Below are 15,915 nucleotides of genomic sequence, written 5' to 3' on the forward strand. Positions count from 1 at the left end.
TCAGTTTTATTCTAGGGTCAGTTTTATTCTAGGGTCAGTTTCGCCCTATTTCTGAGGCAATACCCCTCTGAGGATTCTATTCAATGCCCTGTGACTTAGGAGGTTTTTCTACTCTAACTGGTTGGAACATAAACTACTGACACCTGTGCCGGCTCTAAAACTGTGCTGATCCCTTCTTTCTGGTGGTTCTTTCCCCAGCCTCCGGTAGCTTCTTCTCATACATGCACAAATTGGTACTCAGCCAAAGACTGGAGGGAAGCCCCCCTGCACAGGCTCTACCAGTCCCTCCTTCACAACACACACACCCCACCCTAGAAAGCTGGGGATATTATAGCATGCATCCCTTTTATTTCCCTTCCCTCAGGGATCACTGCCTGGTACTACCTGTTACCCAGTGTCTGAAAATTGTTGCTTCATGTTTTGTCTAATTTTCTAGTTAAGCTGAAAGGGTAAATCTTGTTTCCTTTGTCATGACCAGAAGCAAAAGTCAGTTTTATTTACTTGTATACCTAAATTATATCCATGTATTTCTAAATTTATCTGATGCCTTTTAAAACAATCCTTAGTCCCTCAAAGGAGAACCATTTGGCCATAAAGAGAAACACAAAGCCTAAAGCAGTACTCAGGACAGTAAACCTAGAATCTTAAAGTTGGAAGGGATTCCAGAAGTCACCCAATTCAATCTCCAGGAATTAATGCATAGTTTCTAATAATGACACCCATTTGAAAATATTTCCTTCTGTTTCTTGACTGTTTCAATCTACTTCTACTTTTGCAACTTATTTTTCCTTTCTCTGTTCTTCTAAAGAGACAGGGTCTCAGAGTCTTGTTCTGTCACCCACCCTGGAGTGGAGTGCAGGGGCACAATCATAACTCACGGCAGCCTCGACAGCCTGGCTCAAGCAATCCTCCCACCTCAGCTTCCCAGTGTTGGGGTTACAGGCATGAGCCACTGCTCCCAGCGTAATTTCTCCTCGCTTTAACTCCATCCTCCCTTCCTTAATTAGATATTTCTATTAATAACTAATCTCCTGACCCAATATAGAAATCCCATCTACAGTGTCTTGATTTTAACAGTCTTCTTGCCTCCTTTGGTATTCTTTATATGGCAGCCAGTTCCCACATTCATTATATTAATCCTGTCAATCATTAGTCCTTTGAAGTTGTACGGAATTTAACCAAACTCACCTATAGAGAAATCCATTTATGAAAATTTTTTTAAAACCTATTGTATGAATAGGTACTGTGGTCTACTTTTCTTTTAGGAACAGGGTATCCTAACGGCTTTCCATACATATTCCAAAAATAGGATTTCTGGGTTTTAATTTCCTTATAAACTGAATCTGATTCCTTTTACTTCCTGGTTCTTATATTCCTTTTTAACTCTGAAAGCCTACGAAGTATGGTACTTTGTTTATAAAATGGTAAGAACAATATATCAGTCACTTATTTTGGACAAAGTTTTAATACATCTTATAAAAAAGGAAACAGAAAAAGAAGAGAAATGATTATTAATGAAAATATCTACTTGAGGGAAGAAGAGAATTGAACAGAGGACAAATCATTTGCAAAAGAAGACTGGTAGTTCACAACTGAGAAACAGAATTAAGTTTTGTTTTCTTTTTAAGACACAGAGTCTTGCTCCGTCACCCAGTCTAGAGTGCAGTGGCTCGATCATAGCTCACTATAAACTAAAACTCCTAAACTCAAGCAATCCTTCTTTCTTAGCTCAAGCAATCCTCCTGCTTCAGCCTCCTGAACAGCTGGGACTACAGGCACATGCCACCATGGCTGGCTAATTTTTAATTTTTTTGTGGAGATGGGGTCTTGCTATGTTGCCCAGGCTGCTCTTGAACTCCTGGCCTCAGGTGATCCTCTCACCTTAGCCATCCAAAGCACTGGGATTATAGGCATGACCCACTGCGTCTGGCCAAAATTCAGTATTCTTCAATGAGTATCAATACTTAAGGACATCTACTAATACTCCATCAGGATGTTAGCTTCTCAAGGGCAGTAACTTTGAAAGCCTACGAGGCATGGTACTTTGAAAATGGTGCTTTTTAAGATAGCTCCCATCATTATTATGGACATGTGAATTGGCACTCACTTTCAAGGATAACATTATTCTGAACTGAAAAGAAATGCACTCCTTCTACAAAAGTTGTGGCTAGGTGTGGTAGGGATAAAGCAGACAAAGAATCTTTCCTTCCTCTCATCTCCTCTAAAATAATGTAATTTCCATTAACTTAGCTTGCTAAAACTCCAGCCTCTGATGGGCCCAGTGAATGGAAAATATGTCCTGATGAATGCTGTCTCTGTAAGGAATCTCACTGAGGTAAATGCCACAGTAAATCGCAAGAGCTCAGCTCATATCCTACTCATTGCTGCCCTCTAGGAGGTTTTCCATGATTTACAACAAACTAAAGCCTACTATCCCTTTAGAATAACCGACCTCTCCCCACCAGCAATGGCAGGAAAAAAAATGGCAAAAGACCACAGATCAAAAATAACGTAACAGTGGATACTTATAACTATCCTTGATTTTCATTTCCTCCTTTGATTTGGTGAACTCTTTTTTTCTATTATTTGAACCAATGTTCTAATATCTGAGCCAAAAGAAGCAAAGAGGGTTTCTTCTAAAGAAAGATAGTAACAAACCATGTCTTCCTTATTATTCTTGGTCACAGATATTATTCAGGGAGTGATGAGCTCCTGAAATTTTTATCTTATAAACCAACTAGTGGCAAAAAGAATGGGGCTGGCCCCAGAGAAACCCAGCATCCTGGACATGATACATGGCTCCTAAGTTCTATATATCTGATCTTAAGACCAGGATCCAATTTAAGATTCTGAGGTGGTAAGATATAGTAGATAAGACCCAATACTTGGGTCTTAATCTTGGCTCTGCTGTTTACTAGCTGTATAACCTTGCAAGTTTTTAAATCTTTCTATGCCTTGTTTCTTTATCTGTAGAATGGAGATGATAAAACTATCATATCTACCTCCAAAGATATGATGACTATTACAAGAATAAAACACATAAAACATGAATCGTACCTAATGAGGTAAATGATCAATAGTTATTAGCAAATATTATTTGGAAGGTCTTGATCATGCAAAAACAGGATATGGATATCTAAAATATTTAATGATTACTATACTGAGAAACTAAAGATCCTCCACAGCTGTGAAGCTTGAGTATACCCAGATTAGGCAGGGATGCTCACGGAAAGAAGGTACTTAGGAAAAGATACCCAACCCAGTTTTCCTTTGCTGTAAAAATAACCTTCTAAAATAAAATAGCTACTTACAGGTTTAGGTTTAGGAATAGATCAGTTTAAAAATTGTAGTGTAATTAATATACTTAAAATAAACTGGAGTTAGGAGGTGAAGACCGTAACTTTCCCAATACCTCAAATATTTAATAATAATATAACTTTGTCAATGTCCATTTAAAAAATATCATACATAAATGGAGGCTATTTTGGAAATCTTATCATTCATTTTGTAAGCGATCTAAAATGAGTAGAACTTAGGTAGAAAGGGAAGTAAAACTGGATTCCTATAAAGAAATCCCAAAGTATTCCTTCATGCTGCAAAACGGTCAGCTAATACTTATTTGTTCAGAAGAGATGAACTGCAGAACAAGAGCCTTAAAGAGAGTGAGAATACCAATGAGTGAATGTCTTCTTCAGTGTTCAAATCTTCAATACAAGAAAAGGTAAATTCAGTGGTTCTCAGACTCTTAAATACACCTGAGATGTTTGTTAAAAATGCCTGTCTCCACCACACTCCCTCATGGTTACAAGAATGAAGAGGCCTATGAGAGGTGATTTCAATGCGGGTCATCCATGGACCACATTTTGAGAAATAGTGAGATAATGCCTTAATTTAACTGCCACTTAATGTTTGTTATTTGTATGTAAAAATAGATGCAATATTACCTCATCATTGAGCCAATTCAGATGGTTTAGAGTTTGAATATCTTTGCGTGTAATGGTCAGGCGAAATGCTTCACTGAGAACTTCATCCTGATTCCCATTACGAAATACATTCTTTATTTCTTTCTCCATTTCCTAAGAAAACAAAAGGTGTCAAGACATCAAACATGCGTGGCTTCAGGAAAACCATATTTCTCACCAAGCCCCATGAAATCCTCAGACTATATTTATCACCATTCGATTGTTTATAAATTTACTGTTAGTTTACTTCTATGTAACATTTTGGTTTCTATTCCTTCCCAGTAATCCCTGATTACTTCTTTACACTTCATCTAGTCCTCCCTTCTCTTTTTCAGCACAACATTCAGATCCTTGTTTCCATATTAATTCCTAAAATCTGAAATAACCTTCTGCTATCAAATTTTCTAAGTCATGAGAAAAATTAACTATATTTTATATCTCTGGTCCAAACAACTTCCTGAGAAACAGATTTTTTAATGAAAGGTTATAGTAAGAGAGTAAAGGCAGTATCTTTTAGAAATTACTTTCTTAGAGATCTTTTTTAAAATATAAAATACAGAATTCAGTACAACTATAGTAAGTGTGTTATGCTCACTAGCTACAAGGTAGGTTTCAAAGAGACGTATGGATAAAGAAACGGATTATCTAAAAATGTACACAGACCTCCATGTATTTTCTAAATTTTCTATAATGGGTTTTATTACTTAAAAAAAGAGCAAACCTCAGCTTACAATTTAGGATCAAACTATTGTATGTGTGCAGTAAGTAAAAACGCACATGACAGGAAAGACAAATGTATTAAATGCTTCTCCACTGAAGTTGTTAAAAGCCACCAACAGTTCTTTCATAAATTTTCAATATTTTAAAAATAAAGCCCAGATTGGTATGTAAAATAAGTGAAAGCAGAAATATACAAGAAAACTTAAATACCAAGTGTTCTACGGCTTTTTTTTTTTTTTTTTTTTTTGAGATGGAGTCTTGGCCTGTCACCCAGGCTAAAGTGCAGTGGCACGATCTCAGCTCACTGCAACCTCTGCCTCCCGGGTTCAAGCAATTCTCCTGTCTCAGCCTCCTGTGTAGCTGGGATTACAAGTGCCTGCCACCACGCCCAGCTGATTTTTGTATTTTTGGTAGAGACGGGGTTTCACCATGTTGGCCAGGCTGGTCTCGAACTCCTGACCTCAAGTGATCCACCCGCTTCAGCCTCCCAAAGTGATGGGATTACAGGCGTGAGCCACCGTGCTTGACCACTATTGCTTTTATGTTTGAAATTCGTCCGAGAGATTCTTTCTAAACATAATACTTGGTAGTGTAGAAATTAAGTGTATGTAATTTACCTCTGTAATTTCAGGAAATTCATCTTCACTATCAGTTAATTTATGACCTTTTTTTTGTGTTTCTTGGGCAACAGTAACAGGAATCTCCTTTTCAAGAGGTACACGAAGATGCAGTTCTACTGAATCATGTACTGAATGTTCCCGCTCCTGCAATCTCTGAAAGATAAAACTTCAGAATAAGCAGGATAAAGAAATCTGTGGCTGTTCCTTGACTTATGATAGGGTTATGTCCCAATAAACCTGTCATAAGTCAAGGAGCATGCTGAAATGCCTATTGCTTTCGCTTTTTTGTAAAGTCAAAAAATCATTAGTCAAACCATCACAAGTAGGGGACTATGTATATTTGTCTTATGTACAATGAGTAGTACTGACTGAACAGACCGAGAACATTTACCACATATCATAACATGCTATGCTACCATACGATCTTGGAATTACAACAGCAATTACCCAAATCTGGGTAACTTTCCAAAATAGTTTCTATTTCGATGTAGTATTTATTTGCAATATTATTCCAATTTTCTTTTTTACCTGGTTTTGAAGCTGTAAGGCCAATGCTTTCTGTTCTTCAATCTGGCGCAATCTTTCTCGTGCTCGAGAATCATAAACACTAGTTCTAGAAAATGAAAAGGAATGTGACCAAATGTAGACCACTCTCAGTATCAAACATATTGTTGATGTACACTGAGTATTAAATACAGAACCCTCACAAAGAAAGTCTAAAATCCTTACACTAACTTATCATCCTTATTTTAAGACATAGAGTGAAACCACATGTTACTGAAATTACTCTACTCTTTTTACGGACATTATTATTATTTTTTATAGAGATAGGGTCTCACTATGGTGCCCAGGCTGGTCTCAAACTCCTGGGCTCAAGCGACCCCCCTACCTTGGCCTCTCAAAGTGCTAGGATTACAGATGTGAGCCACCACACCCAAACTATTTTTACTGAAATTACTAAAAATATCAGTGCATTGCTAAATGTGAACAGATGACTTGTTAACATTTGTAAACACATAGTTCTTTTCTTAACATGCTTTTAAGATTATAATGAAAGCAAAACTTCAGTCTGGAAATCCAAAAATGGGATTGAACCCCAAAGGAGAAACTAATACAAGATATTGCTGAAGTTTAATTCAAATACTATATTTTTGATAGATTTTTAAAAAATTACCGAGACCAAGGGGTTTGGATAACTCAATAAAGTAAGTTTCTTAAACAAGACTAAATGCTTTCAGTGATTTTGCAAAGTCCAGAAATATGAATTATTCAATAAATTAGTTTTACAAATGCCAAAATAGGATCGTTTATTGTCCCTACTACATAATAGCTAACTCTATTTTTCCAATTTAATTTAGCTTCAACAATTGTTATAGATTTAATAAACATAAGTGTAGAAATGTTCCAACTCCAACAAAATTTTGAAAACTCATCAACTTAAAAGTATAAACAGGTACTTTTTTCTTTTTTTTGAGACGGAGTCTTACTCTGTTGCCCAGGCTGGAGTGCAGTGGCATAATCTCGGCTCACTGTAACCTCCGACTCCCAGGTTCAAGCAATCCTCCCGCCTCAGCCTCCCACGAAGCTGGGATTACAGGCGCGTGCCACCACGCCCAGCCAATTTTTGTATTTTTAGTAGAGATGAGGTTTCACCATGTTGGCCAGGCTGGTCTTGAACTCCTGACCTCAGATGATTCACCCACCTCGGCCTCCCAAAGTGCTGGGATTACAGGCGTGAGCCACCACACCCAGCCTAAACAGGTACTTCTTATTGGCAAAAAACAAAGTGATTGAGAAGGAAAAATGATACCAAAAATAACTTACAATTCTTTGATCCACAGCTCTGCCTGGAAGAAAGTAGAACTATGGGTAGGAAAAGAAAAATTTGACAAATGAGCAGGAGGCTTATGAGAAAATGAAAATATTTTCATCAATAAAAACAATAATTTAAATAGTTTATACGAATGCTTTACAAGTATGGAATAAGTAAAAGGAATCCAAATGACATAAAATAACTGTAATTAGGAAATAAGGAGACACAGTCCTTACGCATACATATTAGTTAAAATCATATGGATACATATTAGTTAAAAAGGTGACCCAAAGTTCAGCAGAGATATTATATTTGGCATAGCTCCCTACTTGCATGAGAGACCAACATTACGTGAAAGAGGACATCACTTCTCAAAATAATACATTAAGCTAGAACATTGCTCTTCCCAAATGATTCAGATTGAAAAATTTATTAAAAATCCCCACCCACAAAATAATCTACATCAAATGGCTAACAAGCCAATGAGCCAAAGCAGAGAATCAGCAACACAACTTCATTCCAAAGATGACAGGTCAATTCTAGGTCCATGTGGCTCTTGCTGACAACCCAAGTGATATGCTGAGCAGAGCCACAGGCATGATTAATTGTCCTAGAGCCTCTTGTTTATTTCAAACTTCCTTATCTACAAACTTCTAACTAGGCAGGATCTATCACAGAAACAAAAAGAAAAAGAGTGAACACTTTTCCAAAGAAAACTTTTAAATATACAGAATAAGTAAACAGCATCAAATTGGGAGTTAAGAGACCTGGATCAGAGGCCAGGCATGGTGGCTCATTCCTGTAATCCTAGTGCTTTAGGAGGCTGAGGAGGGAGGATCGCTTGAGCCAAGAGCTCAAGACCAGACTGGGCAACACAGGGAGACTCTGTCTCTTAAAAACAAAACAAAAGAAAACAAAATCCTCTGCAACTAGAATAGTGCTTGGCACATAGTAGGCATTTAGTTTTCTTTTTTTGACTCTTACTCTGTTGCCCAGGCTGGAGTACAGTGGCACAATCTCGGCTCAATGCAACCTCCACCTCTCGGGTTCAAGAGATTCTCTGGCTTCAGCCTCCTGAGTAGCTGGGATTACAGGCACCCGTCACCACACCCGGCTAATTTTTTTTTTTTTTTTTAAGTAGAGACGAGGTTTCACCATGTTGGCCAGGCTGGTCTTGAACTCACAACCTCAGGTGATCCATCCACCTTGGCCTTCCCAAAGTGCTAGGATTACAGGCATGAGCCACCATGCCCAGCCATGTAGTATTTCTTGAATGAACAAGTAATGTAGGGGCCAGCAGTTTTCTTCAATGGATCAAGGTATCCACTGGCTCAGGAAAACAAAATGCAGGGAAAATCTGCTTTTCCAAAGAGATGTATTATTTCTCATATAATTGAGGCATATAGTAATAATAACTACAACTGTGTTTGAGCACATACTTAGTGCTCTACATGTAAAACTCTGCTCTAGATGTTTTATGTATTAGTTAAGCCTAATGAAAATGCCCATATTATTTAAACCTCAACATAATATATAAAAAAGAATTATTACTCATACTGTACAGAAATGAGAAAGGAGGTTCAAAATGATTATTTATCTTGAAAAGCCAGGATTAGAAGTCTTATCTGTCCAATTCCAAAGACTGTATTCTTTCGACTGTGCCTTTCAATAGATCAAAGCATTAAAAAAAAAAGCCGGGGGGAAATGAGTACTTGGGCTACTCAAGAGAGCACTTCAGCCTACCTAGGAAATTCATTTATCTAACAAAGATTTATTTACTAAGCACCCATCATATGCCAAGCACCATGACCAGCAATGGGTGACAGGTACAAAGGTATTAGTAACAAACAAGGTAGAAGGATGGAAGGAAAAACTAATGTTATCTGGCGAAGTCAAAGAAATCTTCTGAGAAAAAAAAATAACACCTGGGTGAGATTTGGAAAAGCAAAATTAAGGCCAGGCATGGTGGCTCATGCCTGTAATTCCAGCACTTTGGGAGGCCAAGGTGGGTGGAACACCGGAGGTCAGGAGTTCAAAACCAGCTTGGCCAACATGGTGAAACCCAATCTCTACTAAAAACACAAAAATTAGCTGGGTGTGGTGGCATATGCCTGTAATCCCAGCTACCCTGGAGGGTAAGGCACGAGAATTGCTTGAACCCGGGAGGCAGAGGTTGCAGTGAGCAGAGACTGTGCCACTGCACTCCAGCCTGGGTGATAGAGCAAGACTCTGTGTCACACACAAGAAAGGAAAGAAAGGAAAGAAAAGAAAGAAGAAAAGAAAAGAAAAGAAAAGAAAAGAAAAGAAAGAAAGAAAGAAAGGAAAGCAAAATAAGAGCTTATCAAGTAGACAGAGAGACAAAGGGACATCCAGACGGAACAAACAGAAAGTATAACGGCAAAGAGGTATGACACAGCATAGCATATTCTGGGAAATAAAAGCAGATCTTCATTACTGGAACTTAACTGGGAGGCAGTAGTGGAGAATTAAGAGTAGAGAGCCAATAAACCAAGCATCAGCAGAGTAGGCTCCAACTTTGACAAAGAGTATCACTCAAACAGCCTTACCCTACAGACCATTTTTCCTGCCAACTCATTCTTTAGTCATCATTAGGAGAAATCCTCCGTAAATGAAAGGCAGTTTTAGTAAAGAACCTAAGGAACTGAGATCAACTCTTTACCTGAGAGATCAACTTCTTCCCAAGAAAGCTGCACACATCTTGTGGCATTTCACATGAAGCACATATAAAAATAAGTGTTTTATCTGTAAGTTAATCTTCACGATTAAGTGTAAGGTATCAATACTGGCATTTTATTGATAAGGAAACTGAGGTTCAGAAGAGTAAGTTGTCCAAAGCTACATGAAGCCTTTTCCAACCCAAAATCAGAAGGCAGATCTGACTCCAAAAAAAGATATAAGAAATAAAGAATCTAAACTATGAAGTCTCCCCCAAAGACTTAACAAATAGAGAATTTTAAGAAATATTTAAAGCTTAGAACACATCGGGGAGCTGCAAAGAAGTAGGGGAACTAAGATGAGAAAGAATATTTCATTACCCTTAATCTTCTCAATAGAAAACTGATGTTATTCTCATCCTAGCAATTGAATTCCCAAAGCCATATATGGCAAAGGCACACCAATCATAGTAACCTACTGGATCACAGAGCAAGAAGTATTTGATACCTCCAGATAAGTAAAGTTTCATGCAGAAGTTCACATGTGAATTGAGACCTGAAAGATAAAACACTACTGACAGACAAAGCTGAGGTATGGAGGACATTCCAGGCAAAAAGAACACTGAATGTGAAGGCAAGAAATGCTTACTGTATTTACAAACTGAAAATAGTCCAGCTTATAAAAACACATGAAAGAGTCCCATATTTCCATATGGCTCCCTCTTACCTCCATCATGTCTCTGCTCAAGTCACTTGATCAGAGACTTTCCATGACCACCCTATACAAATAGTATCTTCCCAATCCTACTCTATATATTACCCTGCTTCAATTTTCTTCATAGCACTTATCACTTCAAGGCATATACGTTTGTTTATTTGTTCACTATCTGTCCTTCATCCTTCCCCTCAAGTAGAATGCAAGCTTCTTGAGAATAGGGACTTCACATTGTTCACTATTATCCTCAATATTTATACTAGTACCTGGCACACAGTAGGCTCTTGGTAAATACTTGTTAAAGTGAGAAAGTGAGGCTTGTGAAAGAAGTGCTTTGTAAGTGCATAGTAAGGAGCCTGGCTTAATTCGATGTCTAATAAACCACCCTTGAAGGAGGTTAACAAATAATCATTAAACCCCTTTAATGAATGATCAGACACATATTCTGAAAGATCACTCTGACTGCAGTATGGAAGATGGACTAAAGAACAAAGTAGACCAGGTGCAGTGGCTCACACCTATGATTCCAACACTTTGGAAGGCCAAGTCAGGAGGATCGCTTGAGGCTAGGAGTGCAAAACCAGCCTGGTCAACATAGCGAGATCCTGTCTCTACAAAAGAAAAATTTAAAAATTAGCCAAGTAAGGTGGCAAGCATCTGTGGTCCCAGCTACTGAGGAGGCTGAGGCAGGAGAATCGCTTGAGCCCAGGAGTTCAAGGCTGCAGTGAGCCATGATTGTGCCACGCTGCACTCCTGCCTAGGTGACAGAGCAAGACCCTGTCTCAAAACAAAAACAAAAACAAATGAAAAAAGAGCAAGGCAGAAGAATTGTTTCAAGAACATGGTATGGTGGAAGATGGAATGAAGAACAAAATAGAGGCTGAAGGAAGAACAATTATAAAGCCACTGAAATAATTCAAGTAATATGTGACAGAGGTCTGAATTGAGGTAGTTTTACATTGTGTAACTTTTAGTGAAAAAGTTGTGATTAAAGAAAGGCAAAACAATGTTAAGAACAAACTTTTAGGCCAGGCATAGGCTCACACCTGTAATCCCAGAACTTTGGGAGGCCGAGGCGGGTGGATCACTTGAGGTCAGGAGTTCGAGACCAGCCTGGCCTACATAGCAAAACCCCATCTCTACTAAAAATACAAAAATTAGCTGGGCATGGTGGCGTGCGCCTATAATCCCAGCTACTTGGGAGGCTGAGGCAGAAGAATCGCTTGAACGAGGGAGGTGGAGGTTGCAGTGAACCAAGATTGCGCCACTATACTCCAGCCTGGGTGACAGAGTGAGGCTCCGTCTCAAAAAAATTAATTAATTAATTAATAAAGAACAAGCTTTTTCCAAAGTTTACCTGGGAGTTGGAGTCTGGGAATCTTTCACTTTCAGTAAAATCACAGAGTCTGATCCTAAATAAAGAAACACAAGAGCATTTCATTAGTAATAAAACTCCACAAAGTTATACTTTCTAGATATCTTAGTTTAAGTTTCCATACTTTGCTGTATTTTATTTCCACAAAAATAACATAAGAACAAAGGTCAGATGGGAGAGAAAGAGAGGTAAGTCCATTGTCACTGAGAACAGAAATAGGTCTTTGTGAAGAACTTGCTTCACAAATAAGAAAGTCCCTGGGAAATACAAGCATATTGGCCCTTCAGCATCTACTCCTAGGCTGCACTTGCTCCCTGTGCTTCCTGTCTGTTTCAGGAGAACAAGAAAATGGCAGGATTCCTTAAAAGTCTTCATGGTAGTCCTCCATCTGCAATTTTGGTTTCTATGGTTTCAGTTACTCGTAGTTAATCATGGTACATATATATTAAATGGAAAATTCCAGAAATAATTAGTAAATTTTAAATTGCATGCCATTCCAAGTAATGTGATAAAAATCTCTATCCAGCTCTATTTCAGGCATGAAATCATCCCTTTGTCCAGCATATCCACATTGTATGCACCACCTGTCATTTAGTTGTCACCTCAGTCATCAGTCTCAGTATAGCAGTGCTTGTGTTCAGTAACCCTTACTTAATAACGTCCCCAAAAGGCAAAAGTAATGATGCTGGCAATTCAGGTATGCCAAAGAGAAGGTGTAAAAAGTGCTTCCCCAGCCTGGCCAACATGATGAAACCCCATCTCTGCTAAGAATACAAAAATTAGCTGGGCATGATGGCTCACACCTGTAATCCCAGCTACTCAAGAGGTTGAGGCAGGAGTAGCACTTGAACCCAGGAGATGGAGGTTGCAGTGAACCAAGGTGGTCCCACTGTACTCCTGCCTGAGCGACAGAGTGACACTCAGTCTCAAAAAAAAAACAAAAAAACAAAAAACCTACTTCCTTTAAGTGAAAGGGTGAAAGTTCTTGATTTAATAAGAAAAAAGTAACATTTTCATTATAGTGTATTGTTATAATTTTTCTATTATTAGTTATTATTGTTGATCTCTTACTGCACCTAATTTATAATCAAAAGTATGTATGTATATTATGTGTATAGGGTATAGTATATATAGTATACTCTCCATGGTTTCAAGCACCCACTGGCTGGGGGTGGGTCTTGGAACATATCCTCCCCCCACAGATAAGGGGGAACTACTGTAGTTCATGATCTACAATGAGACTGAATTAGGTGAAAGGAGGAAAGGGGTGGAGGAAAGGAAGAGGGAAGGAAACTGGAAGAAGGAGGGAAGGGGGACAGGGAAGGAAATATCACCCCAGGAGGTATCTAAAAAGTACAAATTTTATCATTCTATTATGTATTTTCTCTGTTGAATACTACTCAAAGGCAGGAATCGTGTTCTTCTAAAGTGCTATGATTAGATCCTCAGAGTATTTATTAAATGGTACAAGGAAAGTAATTAAACAGTGCAATGTAGTATATTTGTTTCAATTTAGTTGTATAATATCTGCAACACAATGTATGTTTCTGAGGTTAAAGGAGTTTGGTTTTTTTGGCTTTTTTTTTTCCCTTTACAGTTCTCAGTATATCACCTCACAAAATATAACAAGAGTCTTCATGGATATGTGTAGCTATATAGTGATGCTGCCAAAAAGTTTAATCCTGAGTGAGAATTCTCATAAAGTGACAAGTAGATAAAAAAAACAAAACTCAAACAACCTGAGAAAGGAGGGGAACGACTAGTGCTCCATCTATCAAAAAATCCCTGATGTTTAACCATTTAACCTAAAACTTGTTTTAAGTTACATACCTAAGTACGTACCATAAATTGATACATAATACATACCTAAAGAAGGGGAAAATTAAGGAAACAAAGAAATCTATCACAACAAAACGTTAATTAACTGGAATGCAAAGAGAGTGAATATTTCAGTTAGTTGAAAATTAGGTAGAAAGCTTTTTGTTTCCAATGCTGACAATCATTCTAAAACACACAAACCTAAATACTTAAGCTTCAATATTTATCTGATGTTTCAAAACTCCTACAACTTCAGAATTCTTACTTACCACTGTAAAGTCATAGAAACAGAGAAAGTGCTGAAGCAATTGGGCTGAGTATATATACTCTGACTCTAGCCTCTACTTAGAAAGTTAATTGTTTAAATAAAAAGTATCAAATCATTTGCATCTTGAGGTAAGAAAAAAAGAATATCCTATTTGTGGGTTTAATTTACTCATAGCATGGTTAATTGAATCATATGTATTTAAAGTATGGAAGTACATGTCTTACAAGTTCCATATCCCTTATCCAAAATGGTTGGGACCAGAAGTTTCAAATTTTGGATTTTTTTGACTTTTGAATATTTGCATTATACAATTTGAGCATCCCAAATCCAAATATCCAAAATCCCAAATGCTCCACTGAGCATTTCCTTAGAGTATCATGTTGGTATTCATAAAGTTTCAGATTTTGGAACATTTTGGATTTCATATTTCCAGATTCGGTATGCTCAAACTGTGTATGTTTATTTATATGTATATTACAATGTTGCCTGTAATAGAGCTAATAAACAGTTAATTGGCTATTAGGACTAAAAATGTAGTTATATGATACCATGTTTACCTTCAGATTGTGTATTTGAAGCTGCTAAGTTATCTGGCTGATGTGGAACAGAGTGGTGATGATGGGGTTGATGAAGAGTATCAGAATCTTTGGATCCAAATGCAACAACATCTGGGGTATAAGAAGAGAGGGAATATACACTGTGGGACAGCTGTTCCTGGTTAGTTAAAATGCTGGCAGATCCAGATGATGAAGTATCAGAGCCAATGATCTGAGATGCACAAGAGTTTCCATTTTTAAATAGTGAGTCCTTCAAAGTATTTTTACTGGAACTAAGACATCGAGACCTAGCAAGAGAAGAATATTGTTTCAATATCAAATAATAAATTGTAGAATTAAATTCATCTGAAATATGCTTCTGTGACTCACAGGTGTAAAGGAAAATGTGTGGTAGGTTTGGCTATAGAAAACTGTTTCCCTGTGACCATCTGTAGCAGCTGTCTATAAATCTCTCTTTCTTCTTCTTGAACTGTCTATAAAAACAAACAAACAAACAAAAAAAAACAGTTTAAACACATGCAATAAGGCAAGTACTTCTCAAACCAGCATGTAAATGGAATCCTAGCTCTGCCAAAGCTCAGGCAGAATCCTTAAGATAATTAAGAATTACGGGCCTGACACAGTGGCTCATGCCTGTAATTCCAGCATTTTGGGAGGACAAGCGGGGAGGATCATTTGAGGTTAGAAGTTCAAAACCAGCCCAGTCAACATAGTGAGACCCCAACTCTACAAAAGAAAAACTAAAAAAAACTGGCTGTAGTGGCACATGCCTGTGGTCCCAGCTACTAGGGAGGCTGAGGCAGGATAATCACTTGAACCTGGAAGGCGAAGGTTGCAGTGAGCGAAGATCGTGCCACTACACTCCAGCCCGGGGGCAGAGCAAGACTCCATCTCAAAAAAAAAAGAAAAAGAAAAAGAAAAAGAAATATATATATATAAAATTATCAAATGTGTAAAAGAGAGGTTGAGTAAATACCAGATAATATACTTTGAAAAATTATGGAATATATATTTAAATAATAGTGCAGAGAAGCTATAGGCTATAAAACCAGAAAGGCAGCAGGTAATCACTTCTGAGTCAAAAAAGAGTCCCAGAAATAAAGGGCCTCTAAATTAGGATTCCAACAAATCCCTTGATTCCTGAAACCTGTTAGAAAAATCACAAGGAAGTAACCAGAATAGTCCAAAACAGTTGGAGTGGAATATCTTGCCAACAGTTTCCTATTTTATTTAAGTGCAGTTACTTTCCAGAGACAATTTTCATCTCCAACATTTATTTATTTATTTTTCCTTTAAGCCCCAATACTACATTTAGGGAAAACCATATACTTCATAACATTCATTCATTGTCATGCACACCTACTATGCTCCAGTCACTAAAGATAATGAATG

General features: G+C 37.7%; 1 protein-coding gene across 7 annotated transcripts in view; it reads right to left on the reverse strand.

Moving 5' to 3' along the window:
* SENP1 (SUMO specific peptidase 1) overlaps window positions 1-15,915 on the reverse strand; it is a 60,433-nt gene that overhangs the window by 15,932 nt on the left and 28,586 nt on the right. For all 7 annotated transcript variants that reach the window (XM_005570702.5, XM_015430852.4, XM_015430849.4 and 4 more), the window contains 7 exons: window positions 14,893-14,996; window positions 14,524-14,810; window positions 11,863-11,917; window positions 7,127-7,165; window positions 5,831-5,915; window positions 5,300-5,455; window positions 3,945-4,076 (listed from right to left, as the gene is read on the reverse strand). In XM_005570702.5, coding sequence (XP_005570759.1) covers window positions 3,945-4,076; window positions 5,300-5,455; window positions 5,831-5,915; window positions 7,127-7,165; window positions 11,863-11,917; window positions 14,524-14,810; window positions 14,893-14,996 — 858 coding nt within the window. The remainder of the gene's footprint in view (window positions 1-3,944; window positions 4,077-5,299; window positions 5,456-5,830; window positions 5,916-7,126; window positions 7,166-11,862; window positions 11,918-14,523; window positions 14,811-14,892; window positions 14,997-15,915) is intronic.

Source organism: Macaca fascicularis, chromosome 11 (genome assembly GCF_037993035.2).
Source record: "Macaca fascicularis isolate 582-1 chromosome 11, T2T-MFA8v1.1".
Classification (NCBI taxonomy): domain Eukaryota; kingdom Metazoa; phylum Chordata; class Mammalia; order Primates; family Cercopithecidae; genus Macaca; species Macaca fascicularis.